This window comes from Mus pahari, chromosome X (assembly GCF_900095145.1).
Source record: "Mus pahari chromosome X, PAHARI_EIJ_v1.1, whole genome shotgun sequence".
Classification (NCBI taxonomy): Eukaryota; Metazoa; Chordata; class Mammalia; order Rodentia; family Muridae; genus Mus; species Mus pahari.
This window is the reverse complement of record NC_034613.1, coordinates 138,065,788-138,082,060: the sequence shown is the minus strand read 5'-3', so window position 1 is coordinate 138,082,060 and position 16,273 is coordinate 138,065,788. Positions and strand designations below refer to the sequence as shown.

Genomic DNA, 16,273 nt, shown 5'->3' with positions numbered 1-16,273 from the left:
TAACAATGTATTAGTCCTTGTAAGAAATAATCTATTACACAGGGAACAGAGGCACAGTCACTCAGCCACACAAGCATGGCCTGGGAAGGAAACACACGGCAGATTTTTTCTTCCAGAAATTCTGGCATCCAGGCTCTATCATTTTTAAGAATGTAAATTATACAGCTAAATATTTGCATTGATGTAATAACTCAAGCATCTAGTTCTTTCTCTTCGGGAGGGAAGAAAGGTTACTTAATTTTCATGTGTGTTGGGTAGACTTTTAGCTACTTGTGCCTATAATGTATATCTTCCTATAAAATGTCTCCATATCATTATTCAGAATAGTAGATGGCACTCTCAGGCAGTTCAACTTACCAAGTGGAATGGAGACTGGGGCCAGTTTAATGAAGGGCACATTACTGGTCCATGGTGAGAGAGTGCAAAAATGCATAAGAGTTTGGAAATGACTTAAGCATTTCGGCATTATGCACTGGTGTAACTTCCAGACACGTGGACAGGGCAGGGCATGGAGGTGAACAAGGTCATATCTCCCCACTGAGTCCAAGAAGCACACTGCATACTAAATCACATGCTATCTGTATGTGTTCAGAGTGGAATAGAAAGAAAAATACCTTCACTTCCACCATTTGAGGAGAGTTCTGGTGCTCATGTCTGAAGCTCTTTTATCACATGCGTGTATATAATTCATGGATACATGTGTATATGCACCACAGTGGATGCTCTTCCCTCCAGATGAATGCAGAAAGAAGCCTCCTAAACTTTGCCTCAGTCCTGTGGCTGCTCACTGTGGTGCGATTAACCCTAGCTTTAGCACCCATCAGTTGGACTACTTCTAATTTGGTGCACACATGTGTAATGCTCCTGATGTACCGGGAATTGCTGTAAGAGCATCATGAAATTACTCCATACATCTTGTTTCTTCAACTCTTGGCAGCCTAATTTTTATAACACAAAAGGCTGCAATGGGTCCTGCTAAAAGAAGTCTGCCGTGTGGTGATTAGCTGGATGGGCAAAGCGAAACACTGGGCCTGGCATGGACTTCCGTGCCAAGATCTTTCTTTGAACCACGCAAATGATAAATGACCCACTTGGAAAAAGCAGTAACCAGGAGAGGTTGATGTCTCCACCAGAAGCCATCTCCCACTGCCATGGCAACGGCTACTGCTTCCTTCTCTGCATACATGGTTCATGCACACATGCCACGCACAAGAGAGGCAGAAAGCAAACAAGAAAGCGCCAGGAGCTGGTGGAGAGAGTGCTCTCGTAGCACACACCAAGGAAATGACACTTATTGTAGGCAAATAAGCCCATGTCCTTGGTTCAGAAATTCACACAGACACTTGGCATAAGCTCGAGCAGCTCAGGAAAAAGCACAGCTGTATCAAAACCCACAGGTGCCCAGATCTTAGCTTTATGATTGCCTCCTGCTGTTAAGGTCACTCACTGTAATAGCGTCTGTGGCCCTCCGTCTTTCCCGGTGCGGCTCGGTACAGAATTGTCCCTTCAAAGGTAGTCTTTCCTGACAGTGAATGAGAGAAGAGAAGGGGAGAGAAAAACAAGAGAAGGGACAGAGGGGAGCAAATGATGGCAAAAGAAGGAAGAGGAAGAGTCTTTAACTGAACTTGCCGTCAATGACCTGGCTGCAAGAGCTTCATCCATGCAATTTGTTAAAGACCATTAGGTAGAGTTTAAGAATATTACAGAATGAGCCCAAAGTCCCCAGGTGACCACAATGGCAAGAAATACCCAGATTTGGTACTTGTTTCTCACATGACTGACATGGATGATATGCCCAGTTAAAAACTTGGAAGCCATTTCACATTTTAACTTAAGAGTAAGAAAACCTCAATTAATCAGAAAGCATCCAATTCATAGGACTATTGCACTAACTCAACTGGGCAAGCAGTCTTCTCTTTAGAGAATGTGACCTACACATTAAACAGATCTGGCCCTTCTGCCTGTGTCATTTATTCCTAGAGTAACACATAATAAACGCTGATATTCAAGCCCCAGTATTGCAAACATGGCAAGGAACCCTCCTCAGGAAAATGTAGTGGGCATGGGGTGGGGCTTAGTAGTAGATTAATTGCTAAGCATTCATAAGGCCCAAGGTTTGACCCCAGCACCACAACACAAATAAACAGATTTCTTAAGGCAAGAAATTAACAAACTACAGGGGATATTTTAGTAATGAGATTTGAAACCAATATTGGCACATATACCACCATGAGGAGATGGTTTGGGTTAGCACCAAGAATATTAAAAAAAAAAAAAAAGCCTGTTCTTGAAACATCTTAATTGAGGTTTTGCTGTGTCAATAATGAGTCTGTACTTAAACATTGAGGACAGAGGACTTATTCAGCTTCAAATATATTTTTGATACAATATAATACATAGGACTGAACATGTAGCTAAAGCCCAAATATCACTGAATCGTAAGAGCATAAATGCATATATTGTTCCAATTTAAGTATACACATACCCACCCACCTTCCCAACACACGTGCACATACACACACACACACACACACACACACACACCACAGACAATATCACAAGATGGTAAAATGATTTGAAAAGTAATCTCAGTTGGTAAATGTATTATTAAAAGAAATGAGTTCTGTTATAGCTCGTGAGTTAAATATTCAAACATGAGTCAGGCTTCTCCTTTCCTAGTAAATTGAGAGGTACCATTGAGCTAGGTTTACAAGCAGGGAAGGTAACTGAATGAGGAAAGAGTAATCCCTCTTACCCCTTAGAAACTCCACCATCACAATAGGAAGCCCACCAGGGTAGCTGTCTCTAGGCCTTGTCAACTCCAATTCTTGACACCAATTATAAATGATCAGATCATTCTAGATGGATGAGGTATTGTCATTCCCATGTGTAACAGGAATGGTAATATGCCCTGATTTGGAAATTTGTCCTTGTGGGCTTGTGTGCCAAGTAGAACAAGAACAACCAAAAAAAAAAGTTAGGCATTCAAGTCACTACTTGTGTGTAGGTTCAAGTGGTATGTATAAGCAACCTCAGGTGCTCAGGAGTCTGAGACAGGAGGGACCTAGAAACCAGCTTGGACTACATATTGAGTTCCAGGTCTTGGGATACAAGGTAACACCATGTCTCAAAAAATAATCACTGTCTATATAAGAGCAATCTAGAGAAGCAACAGAATTTTGCAAACCTGTTTCTTAGACTTTCTGCCAAAAGTAGAGCCAGCAAGCACTAGTTTTTATTTGAGTGTAGTTTTTACTCTGAGAATGTCACCATTACTCCTAAAGCACAGCTGTTGGTGTGAGAACAGGCCCTCCACAAATGAATAAGCATCAGTCTTCTCAATGACAGAAAAATGGAAAAAAAAGTCAATATTCCAGGGATGTTCCTGGGAAGAGCAAAGCTTTCGTGTGCTCTGCCCCAGAAGCAAGTCTGAAAATCCCAGTGGGAGACGGACCATTGGCCTGCTATCTGCATTGTCTCTCAAGCCTATCTGAAAAGTTTCCCATGCCCACTGGCAGCAGCAAGACAATCAGAGAGAGAGAGCCTGGGAGAGGGCTGGGCAAAGTCTCACAGGTACTTACTTGAGTGAGGAAGAAGAGGCAGGCAATCAGAAAGCTCATGCATACGAGCAATGTTTGCCTCACTGGGGGTGAATATTGTGCTATGACATTAAATATTAGTTCTTGAAGGCAGCAAGCACTGTAGAAGGGACAGGTTTTTAAATTTAGACGTAAAAGTGTATGCTTATGATAGCTTCTACCTTTGCCTGAAATTCTGTTTTATCTATGGGTAAATTGTACTTCACTGCCAATAGAACACAAAGAACCAGTGCCACTAAAAATGATACTAAAGATGAATACCAAAAAATACTAAATACTTTAAAAAAGAATACTAAAAAAAACTGAAACAGAAAGAGGTCTAGTGATACTGTAGAATGGAGACTTTCGTGGTATGTTGTATCAAGGAAGTGTTTTGTCATACTTTCTAAGATGCCCTCTTATATTTGTCTTAGCTTGACATGTCACCAAAGCATCACAATCTAAACCTTTTAAATAAGAAATTGAAAAAATGAGAGCATCAATTCAAGTGGAAAATTGTAGTTACATACAAAATACAACCTTTTCTTGCTGAGATGGTGATGAGAAATAATTGAAGATATTCCTAGAACTATAGGGCTGTCTTTGAGTCAGAATCCCATCTATCTCAGGCTAGCCTTAGACTATCTAATGTGCCTGAGGATGGCCTTGAATTTCTGGTATTTCTGTATGCACCCCTGCAACACTGGGAGAAAAGTGTTGTGCCAACATACCTAACTTATTGAGTGCTGGGGGTCAAATCCAGGACACTGTATATGTTTAGCAAACATTCTAAAAGAACTCAGTTACATCTCTGGCTCAAGGATTTTTAAAAAAGTAATAATTATACTTTTACAACCTTTATTTGAAATCAAGCAGTATCAAAAATGTTAAAAATGGAATATTCATATATATTTTAAATATGAGGCAAACAATACTGAAATGGGACCATAGTCAGATATAAAATTTGTCATCACTAAGCCCAAATAAATCCTAAAGAGTCAGGATGATGTGTGATGAAAACATTTTCTGATTAGTGCCATTTCACATTATTTAGTCAATGGGAACATATGTATAATTATATTTAAAAAGACAATTAATTAATCAACATCTATGATTGTGGTAAGAATAAACCCAATGTTAGTCAGACTTGAAATTCACCAGATGTTCCATGAGAAGCTGATCTGTTTGTATAATGGTGGTGGTGCCACAATATGTGTAGAAAGATGGCATGTCATTTTGGTCTCCTAACGCATAAGCCAAGGGCACAGCTGAAATGTCACTGCACTGAGCATTCATGTCGTCGTCTTACAGCAGGCCTAATGACAGGAAAATTTCTGCTCACCCATAGAATCGTAAGACTGTCTATTCTGTTGATGTAAACATTTCTGTGTTCTGTTTTTGCACATCTGATTTTATTCAACACCTTTTTATGTATATTTATTAATGTGAGAGGTGGGAAGCTCATTTCATTCTTAAAGAAAAAATCTTGTTTGGTACCAATCTGTAAGCCATGTCTGACTGATAATAAAAGCTAAGTTTAAAAGGAAAGACAGTCAGACCTTATAAGCTTCCAGGTGGAGCATCAAGTACCACCTAAAAAGATGTAGTACACACATGCACACACACACACAAACACATAGACACACACATACACACTTTAATCTACTCACATTCCCCGATTTAATTAACAATTTACAGAAAGGGAGTTTAAATGACACACAGTGATGAAACTATTAAAGCCAAGACAATGAGGAACTAATAGAAACACAAACTTTGCTTCCTTAGCAAATAGATTGCACAGAAGGACAACCCACGAAGGAGGACAGATTCAGAGAAATTTGAAACATGTCAACTCACCACTGTGTATGTAGTTTATTAGAGGTATGGACATGGAACATATTATTTAATATATAATTATTTAAGGAAAATTTATGTGCATCTGGTAATGGTACTTTAAGAAACCCTTTTATTGATACATATTGAAATATTTATTGGTAAATTATATAATACCTAGGATTTTCTTTAAGAATGTGTAAGCCATACTGTTAATAAATTAGCCTCAAGCTGAGGACAGGTCTGTGTGGCTTCATTATACTCTTCTTTTACTGATATTTGAGAATCATCTATAACTGAGGACTTAAAAATCTTTTTGAAAACTACATACAAGGTGTCACAAGTTCCAAGGATGGAAAAAAATGTTTTCAAATTTAAATATGCAGAAAGTTCCTACTTCCACTTAACTGTGGGCAAACCCATATGATTGTTAAGTCTCTGTCCATGACAGAGCAGATTGCCATGAACAAGGATCTATGAACCAAATGTCATATGCAAAAGTGCATGAAAATCAAGTTCTAGCAATGTCTACCTGTCATTCCAGATAAAAATGTCTCCTTGGAGTAATAATGGGCTGATGAAGAATTTTATTAAACACCTACTATGTGACATGTAGTCAATGGAATACTTCTTTTTAAAGTATACCACCAACACTTCCTCTATCAGAGGCATCTATTAATATACAAATGTTATAGCTTCAAGCATTATTTGCAAAGTATAAAATAAGAATGCATTAATCCAAAGGGAATGTTTGTGCCCATGTGTGAATCAAAGATATACAGGAATTCATTGGACACAATGCTCTCTCCGTAATAAGGTTACAAATATTAGCTCTAGTCACAAAGAAAACCCTCACCCTAATGTCTGGTGGCATTTAAAAGGATATTTATATGATACCACTCTAATCTCTAATCATTACCAATTTGGTAGAAAGATTAGGATTTAACTTAGCTCCAAAGTCATGTATTAATTAAGCAATCATTATGGAAATTTTACAAAGAGTACTAAGTGGGCTGGTTAAATGAAGACTCTGATTAAGTACATTTTGGCTCATAGCAGAGAAAAAGCTAGCTGTTTGTACACCAACTATACTTAGTATCTTTCAGCTGTAGAACAGAAACAAATATGCATTTACTGTAATTATAAGAGATGCAATCACTGGAGAAATGTGGATGAAGGTACACGTGGATCCTCCCTATAGAGTTTGTGTTTATTTTAACAACTTCCTATGAATCTTAATTACTTCAAAACAAAAAAAGTTTTTCTCCAAAAGAAGTAAAGCATATCCAAAGTCCTAACACTATTCTCTGGTGAAGAGAATAAGCAGACCATTCCAAAATCAAAGGTCCAACTTGGATGCATCCCATCATATACATAATCTCTACAGCAATGTGATATGGTTATACATGCATTTTAGGATAATCCTATGATGAAGCAAATCGCAAGTGTAGACAGGTACTGAAAACACTACCACAACTCTGAAAGATGCTCCTTCTCTCTGTTAGGGCATGGTGACAATTCAGAAAGCAACAAAGACATTATTCTCACATCTACTCTTCTATGAAGCCCTTTTGACTACTATTCCCCAACATTACCATGGGACTGGCCTCTCTGCCTTTGTACCCTACTCCCACTCAAATGTCAGCTCCTAGGGAAGGTTCCTGAGCCTTTGCCTCCTTTCTGCAAGATGAGTTGACTGAAGGCAAGGTCCATATCTGTACTTCATTTGTCTCTGACTCTTCAAGGCACCGGGGAAGATCTTAGTAACTACAGGAGCTCAACAGAGGTTTAATTAATGAAGACTAGAAGAAGGAAATAAAAGAGAAGACAAAGGGAATGGACAAATATAAGCAAGCAGACAGGGTCATATTGGAACCTGCTTCTCTTAACTGTATACTTAGGAAGACTACAGCAAGCACTGTTTTGTTCTGTTTTGTGTTTATAAGAACCATCCATCCTTGTTAGAAAAACATACTTCTCCAGGGACCTCAAGCCTTCTCAGCAGTGGACAGCTGGACTTAGCACAGCTACAGAAACTGCTGGACAGTTCTTGTTCTGAAACAGATGTCTATCTAATAAATGAGTTGGTGTGAGGGGTAGGTAAAGGATAGCCAAATGACTAAGAAGATCATCCCATGGTACAGCTTGTGTCAATTGTTGCCAAAACTATGGGTTGTATTCTCCTGAAACTCTTCACTTCTGAGACTATATAGCTAAGATTAGGCAAGCGCCAGGAGTTTCCCCAAGAGGCAATCCCCAATCTCCCTCTCTGCATCAGTAAAGGAATTACAAAGTAATTTTTAAAACATAGACATGCTGCTTCAGTGGCCATGGTAGCAAAGAGAAAACAAATAGCTAAACACTAATTGGTCATGTCCCAAGTCGATCTTACCACCAATAAGAGTTACTATTTACTGAGGACCTTCCTATGTATGCTATTGCTGTTAGAACTTAGATTTCATTTCCTTATGAAAATAAAGTTATTATAACCCTTTTCCAAAAAAAAAATCCCCCTAAAAACAAACAAACAAACAAACAAAAACATTTAACTCACAATGTTCCAGAGATACAGTATTGTTAATATGGGACCTAGTTACCAGGCATGATACTATTTTAGTGTATAAAAGTAGATTTCGGAGCAGTTAAAATTCTACTGTGGATTGGGAGGAGGGGCAAAAGAAGCTATCACTGCTCTACTCATTGAGCTGGCCACATTAGTGAAGAAGCAGTTGTCTCAGCTCAGAGAAAGTGACAGGAGTTCCTCCCTACATCCGTTGTTCTGAACAGCCATCCCAATCCTTCACATTCAGGACTTGAGGATATAATGGAATTTGGAGCAGAGGATTCTCAGGTTTTATCAGTGGAAGGAAGGGATCCTGCTGCAGACACCAAGTCAACTAGTCAGTACAGTTGCTTCTATGTATGGCCAGCTGTACAGCCCAAAGCCACTGCTGACACACTACTACCACCCCCCACACACCAAAAACAAAAACAAAAACAAAAACAAAAACAAAAAAGTCACCTAAGTACTTATCTGGAAATAGCTTCAACTTCCAAATCAAACACTTGTCCAATTAAACTACTGAATGAATACAGGGATACCAAGCCAATAGAAGAATACTGTTTAAATTAAACTTTTCTAAGTGGAAAGTGAAGCTATTTGAGAATTGTTTTAGTTAAGACTGGGCTGTGTTCCTCTTGTCAGGAAAGAAAGTCAGCAAGCAGCATCACACTACGAATGACATAGCTGAATCTCCTACAACATTCATGCCCATGACCTTGGCTCAACACAGCACAAAATAAACACAGACGCCCACATGGGAAGTTGGGTTAGTGACTGGGAGAACAAAGCTTCTCGGTCCTGACCTTTTGCTCCATGAGCTGGAAAGGGCAGCAGAGAAGCTGGAAGGAAACCTTCAGGCCCTGGAGAAAAAAAGACCTGAAGTTCGTTCTCACCATTACAAAAGGGAACCACTTCCTCATCCAAGGTGAAGCTGGACTATCTTGTCATATATTCAATGGAACTGGCATGCATTTATCTTGTACACAGTATCTTGCCACCAATTATTGTTAGTTTTTTCCTAAGTTCTTCAGAGGACATTGGGGATTACTGATCATCTCGTTGCGTTTATTTAAACAATAATTACAAGCTCACTGGGAAAAGACATTCTAGAAGTATATGGAAGCACAACAATCTGTGTCTCCCATGAGCCAGTACCACCCTGGCTAAAGGCTGGTACTCACTTATCCAGATACATATAGAATATATAGCTATAGGTCACATCTACACAGTGATAAACTTACTAAATCATAGTGGGCTAAGGTGCAAAGGCCAAAAAAAATGCCTACAAGCTTTTCTCATACTCCTTTGGCATCGAACCACAGTATACAAGGGAGGCTACGACCGAGCCCACTGGTCTCTTCCCTTTCTGTTCAGTATGGTAGACATCCTTACTTGACTTGGAAAGCTGCTCATCCTGGGAAATGCCAAGCTCATCCGACTCCCCTGATAGCTCCTTGATGAAGTTTGAAGGGAACATTCCAGTCTTCCCATTGAGTACACCTTCCCACCATCCTTCTTCTACCTGCATAAAGAAAACAGAGGTCCAAGATGAGGTCAGCCAGGTCTCCTACTGACATGGTACAGAGTAGAACTCACACAGAACAGGGATCCAATGCTCTAAAATTACCAGGAAAACAGAAAGCATGGTCTTATGATTTAGACAAGTAAAGNGAGTTAACCTGAAATCCAACACAAACAGCCCAAAATTGACACTTCATTTTAGTCAACTTCTAACTGAAGTTTGGCATTTCCTTTGGTTATGAATGTAGATAGTATACCAGTATTAGTAGAACTGGTGACTTACCATGGAATAAATCATGAATATTTTCCTATTCTATCACAGATGCTATACCTCAAAATATCATTTGTACTCATTGGTACTTTGAAATGTACTTGCTGGGTAGCATTGGTTATTTAATGTATTAAGCTATCACATAGATAACTGTATCAAAATTTGCTTTTGTTTGATGTGTACTTCACCAGAGTGACTATGCAATTTTATGTGTTTTGTTTTATGAAAACCACTATTAAAAAAAAACCCTGTGAATATAACCAGGCATGGGCACACACATCTGTAATTCCAGCACTCAGGAGAGACACAGCAAGGAAGATAAACAGTACCTGTGAGGCGAGCCTGGTCTATCCAGCTAGATCAAGTGGCTGGAAATATGGCGCCACAAGGTCTAAATAACACTCTCAGTACCACAAATAAGCAACAGAAACAAAAAGGAAGAGTGAGTGAGGAAGATAAAGACGGGATGGGGAGGGGGAGAGAAGAGAAGGAAGATTTTGCAAGGTAACCAAAACTAGGCAATTGAGAGCAGAATCTATTTTCAATTAAAACAACAACAACAACAACAACAAAAAACTCACACACACACACACACAAAACCCCTCTGAGCTGAGAACTTGGGAGTGGTAGAGAGATTTCATGTGAGTTTCTCTGGGAATGTGGGGGAAAGACTGGACTATCAGGGGGCTGGAAGTCTGCAGCCAACTGAGGAGGAAGTGGGAGCTAGACCAGGAAAGTAATGAGAAGAGACAAGATATGTTCAGTTTTGAGGTATGGAGTGGTCTTGACCAACTAGCTGGGGGCAAGTGAAATGGGGAAAGAGAAGTTGTCTGAAGGATTTGAGATGGATCCACCAAACAGCAAAGTCGATGTCTGAATGTTTACTTGGCTTCCTGGAGAGAAAAATAAGGTCTTGAGGACAAGCAAGTATGACATTACCAAAAACACATGAAACGATAAAAGAAAAAAAAAAAGAGTTAGAACCTTTAAAGATTTCCTATATGTATATACTATGCCAGTGCAAGCCAATAAATACAGTTTAAGAACTTAAATAATTCAAACAAATAAAAAAGAAAACTGAATCTCAAGCCCAGTTCAAATTCTACCCTGAAACTTAGCTGTTATGTGAACTTATTCATTTTCTCCTGCCAAATTAAATTCCCGCTTCCATATCTATGTAACTGAACTGGTAATTCATCTCACACGCCGTACTTAAGCATGATCTTTGTCTCTGTTAAAGGTATATGCTTTATGGTTCTTTGCTAGGATTGAGAGGTGCATAATTATATATGACAAGTCCCAGTTTTTTTCTAAAGAAAGTGGCAATGTATCAAGATAAGGTGTGAGTAAAGACTAAGGCTAGCAATGCAGGATAAAGAAATGAGTTAGCACACATCAGACTTGTTACATCAAGTTGAGCTCACTTAGATCTGGCATGGTAAAAGACAGATTTGAGAAAAGGTAAGTCAAAATTAAGATAGGCCATTAAGAAATTAGAGACAGTAGCTAAGATTAGGGGAAGTATGTTCAGAGCATTCCAGGAAGGGGACAGGGCATGATGAACGCCAGAGAAGGGAGACAACCAGAGTAATACCTTTGCAATGGTTTTAGAGAACTCATAGGGTATAGATTTGTGGAGTAGTGATTGATTACATTTGCATGGCCACAGAATCTTAGGGGAAGAATGTGCACAATAGCATCCTAGGTACGGCTGTCATGATGACTACTCAGTATCAGTTCACGGTATTTAGCATTCTTTCCACTGACTAGCATTTGCATGTTTCTAAGCTACCTCAATTGATGTGTATTATTCCTTCAAGAGGGTTTTGATAGGATTAAGATCGTTGGAAGAATTCACTGCAAGTCACAGGATATGTAGCATGGGGTCCTTATGCTTGCCCTGAATAAAGAGCAGTAAAATAACCTCCTTCCTCTCGGGAATCACAGGGCAAGGGATTCACAACCAAGGTCAGGATCCACAACGGAGTGATCTGTGGCACAATTCCTGGCAGCAGAGGGAGGCTGAACCAACTCCATCTATTCAGTCTGATGATGTCGGAAATATTCATGTTCCCAATAAGCAGCTCTACTGTCAGATTCCAGGAAAGCACTCCTGATGTGTAGGATCAGCAGCTGCCTACTGGGAAAACAAAGGCATCTTCACCCTGCCACACCCCCAGATGCCAGTATCACTGTCATTCCACAGCCTGGGAGCCTGTGGGAAAACTACAGAGGTATATCATTAGCTACACAGCAAATGGAAGGGTTGACAATAAAACCATTGCTCGTCACCTGAGGGATACTCTTCCAATTGCAGCTTCCATGGATGCAAGGGGTGTTTCCTTGTGACCTGAGCCCTCTTGGGGGAAAGCCTGGTACCAGAACCACTGAGAGCTATGTAATACAATTTCTTCCCACAGTCTGCTGCTTTAGTCTCAAGACTGAGCCTGGAGAGAGGAGAAAATATTATCCTTATATTCACACTAGCTGTCTTCTGAGATCATCTAGCTTAATTTCCTACATAAAGACAAAGGCACTGAAGCCCAGAATGATGATTCCCCCTATTAAGCACAGTGCCAACACATTCATGACAGGCAAATCATTAAAAGAAATCCTCTATGACAGCCTATCGAGTCCTAATTGACTCATAAAAAAGTGGAGTGGGGAGAAGACGGGGTCCTTCCTATGAGGAGCGGAAGGGAACAAGAGATCCTGATTATGTTACCATCGTTCTTAGTCAGGTCCTGCAACACCAAACCTGTGTGGCCATTCTAGTGATGTCAATATTTACTAAACAGTTATCCTATACTGCCTTATGACCCTAGGATAGATTCATTAGTGATCAAAACCCATGAAGACCTCATTCCAGAGTTTAAGAAATGGTCCCATAGGTAAAGTGCTGGCCATGCAAATAGAGGACTTATATTGGACCCAGTGCCCATGTAAAACAAAACCCAAACATGGCAATGCACTAATAATCCCAGACTGAGAAATCAGGGACAAGAGGATCTTTGGAGTTTGCTGATCAGCCTCATTAGTTGAACTGATGAACCCTAGGCTCAGTGAGATATTGTTTCATAAAATAAGGTAGAAAGTGATTAAGGAAGATACCTCTGGCCATCACATTCAAACCCAAGCACACATATGTGCACAAGCATACATTCACGTGGGCGAGCACATACTCATCATGGAGAAATTTCTAGAACAAAAGAGGAGAACCTGCACAGCTTGCACACCTTCTGCTTAGAAATTAAGATGGCCTGTATTGACACTTCTATTTTTGAACACAGAAAAGGAAATGTGTGCCCTTGAAATAGAGCATAGACTATAGGTGGTGCCAAAGGTTCACACCTTTTCCTCACAGTAAGAAAGTAAAGGGAGATGCCCACCTTCTTCCTATGCCCACCCAATCCCAATTGATCATCATTTTTCTGTAGTTCCTAGATCTAAGCTGAGAACAAACCCTAGGGGTCCCTCCCTGTGGCCAATGTGACTAACTTGAGGCCCTATCACTATGCCCCCAAAGCAAACCCTACCAATCAATGGCTCATAGCTAGGAGCAAAGCCGTTTACTAGTGCTGTTTGAGAAAGGCTGAGTATAGTTTCCATCCCAGTAGAATTCTGATCCCTTTACAAGAAATAGCCTTTTATAGGTTCAGTGCTCAAGGAAGTAAGTTCTCTATTTTAACCCTACTGGAAGCTGAGGAAACAACAGAGTGATTTCAACACTCACCCTCTCAGCTGTGCAGACATCGCCTACATTTGTCACACAGGGAAGATGTCCTATGTAATATCCTTGGTTTTTTGTTCCTTGCCTGTCAGTTGTACAAGGAAGGGAATAAAGGTTTACCAAATCTAAAGTCTTCCTGAGAGTAGAAGCAGCCACATAGAAAAAAAATCCACTTAGGGTTGCAATCACTGCTTTCAATCAATGACTGCTGTGTTACTCAAATCCCCTTTAGGAGCACACTAGGAGAGTACATTTAGATGGAGCAGGGCAGGAAGTAGAAAGAGATACCCAGAAGCCAATAAAGTCAGTTTCCATCCCAGTAGGGGCTAGGGAGATGACTCAGTGGGTATGAGTGTTTGTTCTACAATCATGAGGACCTATGCTAGAATCTCTACTACCCAGTAAAAAGTCAGGTACAGTTCCACATAACTGTAAGCCCACCATCTTAGGGAGGAGACAGCAAGGCCCCAAGAACTCCCTAACTAGCTAGCTAGCCTAGCCAACACACTGTAAGCTTCTAGTTCTGAAAGAGACAGTAAGGCAGTAAGGTACAGAGTAAAAGAACATGACATCTGACACGCTGCTCTGGCCTCCACACACATATCCACAGGCATGCACACATGCACAAACACATTCTTCTCAGAAGTAATTACATGGACATTTCAACACTAGAATGTTTCCTATCTATGGAAGGGAGTTGAAAGTATTTTGCAAAATGGCACAACATGAGAAAAACTGTTTATCAAGACTATTTATCAAGTTTCTTTAAAATTGAGATATAATTTACAAATCTCAGGTCAGTTTTGAAAGCTACATCTTTATAAACAAACGAAATATTTTTATTACTTGAGAAAATTCCTATGTGCCCTTTCCCAGTCAATCATTAATCTTATTTCAAGCACTTTTGATTGGTTTTGGTTGTTCTACAACTTCACATAAATATATAATGCCATAGTTTAATTCCATGAACAGTGTTTAAAAATAAACTTTGTTTCTAGAGAAGACATTTTTCTATCAGTGGAATTAATGAAGAAATATTTAAAGTGGCCACTTCCTAAACATTATTGTCCATAATAGTTGTTTTAAGTAACGGTCTCTGTAGAAATAAGCATTATCTAAGTACCAAATTCCTTGTCGATAATTTCCCCTAATTCCTATGTAATTCACTGCTTTCTAGGTAGGCTCGAAGAGTTCATACATGCCGCCGTGTTTGTTCCCATTCCTTCCCTCTTTCCTTTGGAGAAAGCCTGTTTAATTAAGAAGGGGAGTTCAAAAGAGAAACCCATAGTATGATTGATAAGGAAACAGGGTTTTTAAAATAGAATCTCTATGTAAGACTTACGCAAGACAGAGCAATAGCCATGATTTTCAATGGAATAGAAAGGGTTCTGAAACCAGATACGGTTCTGCACACTTGGAACGCTAGCATTCAGAGAGTGGAGACAAGAGGATCTGAAATCCAAGTCTAGCCTGGACCATTCAGCAAGTTCCTGGCATTGATGAAAAAATAAAGGTTGGGGGGGGGGAGAAGGATTTGGTTTCACAGGAGTCACATATCAGATAGCCTGCATATCAGATAGTTATATTACAATTCATAACAGTAGCAAAAGGTACAATTATGAAGTAGCAATAAAATAATTTTATGGCAGGGGGTCACCATAGCACAAGGAACTATAATAAAGAACCGCAGCATTAGGAGGGTGGAGAAGCACTGTTATAGGGCTTCCGGAGGCGTCCTTCAGCAGAGTGCCATGGTCTCCCCCTTCCCAGCAGTCACAACTATTCTACAGATTCCCAGATTCCTAAAGAACTCTGATAAGGCCTTACCACCATTCTAACTTGGAACTATGAACAAAAAGGAAACTGAACGAGTAAGATAAGCTTTGTGATGAACCAAGAGGGTGCACGTTTTATCTGTGGTGATACCTGGGCCTTGGCAAAAGCCCAGGGAAGAAAGCTTTCAATGATACATCTCCTTGAAAGCTCAAGCACAGGCACCCTGTAGCTTTTCTCTGTTCCTGGGTGGCATCTTCTTCACCCTCCACCAGGAGCTCCAGCTTTTACTTCCTTGTTCCTTTGTTAATTTCATCATCTGTCACTCTTTTATAGTCTGAGCTTCTTGTAGGACTCTCCATGACCAAACTGAGCCTGTTTCAGTGTGTACATTCTGTTCAATGAATCTCTGTGTATCTATAAGTAGTTTCGCTCATGATATAAGCATTTAAATATTTAAGAAATTTCATAGTTATTCAAATCTAGCACAAATACTTTCTTTTAGACAGTTGTAGCCTGTTCCACATGCTGATGCTTCAAATATAACTGTTTTCTTTTTTACACCTTTTGTTACTTGACCTAGGGTCTCACACAGGTTAGGACTGCCTCAAACTTAGTGTCACAGCTAAGAATGACCTTGAACAACTGATCCTTCTACTTCTACCAACAAAGTGCAGGGGCTCTAGACATGCATCACAACACCCAGTTTACCTTCCCTTCTAAACATACCATCCCTCACCATAGTATGAATGCTTCAGTACCTGTACATAAACTAGGAAAATAGATGTGTTCGCCACTATATTAAACAGAGGACAATTGTAGAACAGCCTGAAGTAGGTAGATGATCAAATTCCAATACTAAGATTTTTTTTTATTAACACATCTTTTAAAATACAAAACAAGAGAAGAACCTTGCTTCTAAAGTAATGCAGTCTTAATGGGGGAAAATGAAGGCATGCTTGGATCGCCTGTTAGCTGATCAGCTTTTAAACGGATGCCAGCAA

General features: G+C 39.8%; 1 protein-coding gene across 8 annotated transcripts in view; it reads right to left on the bottom strand.

The window, feature by feature from the left end:
* Sh3kbp1 (SH3 domain containing kinase binding protein 1) overlaps nt 1-16,273 on the bottom strand; it is a 341,291-nt gene that overhangs the window by 145,919 nt on the left and 179,099 nt on the right. For 3 of the 8 annotated variants that reach the window (XM_021188708.2, XM_029534116.1, XM_021188709.1), the window contains one exon: nt 9,367-9,496. In XM_021188708.2, the coding sequence (XP_021044367.1) occupies nt 9,367-9,496 (130 nt within the window). Of the gene's footprint in view, nt 1-1,447; nt 1,523-8,777; nt 8,835-9,366; nt 9,497-16,273 lie in introns of those variants that run through there. The other 5 variants (XM_029534111.1, XM_029534114.1, XM_029534113.1 and 2 more) reach the window with 3 other exon arrangements.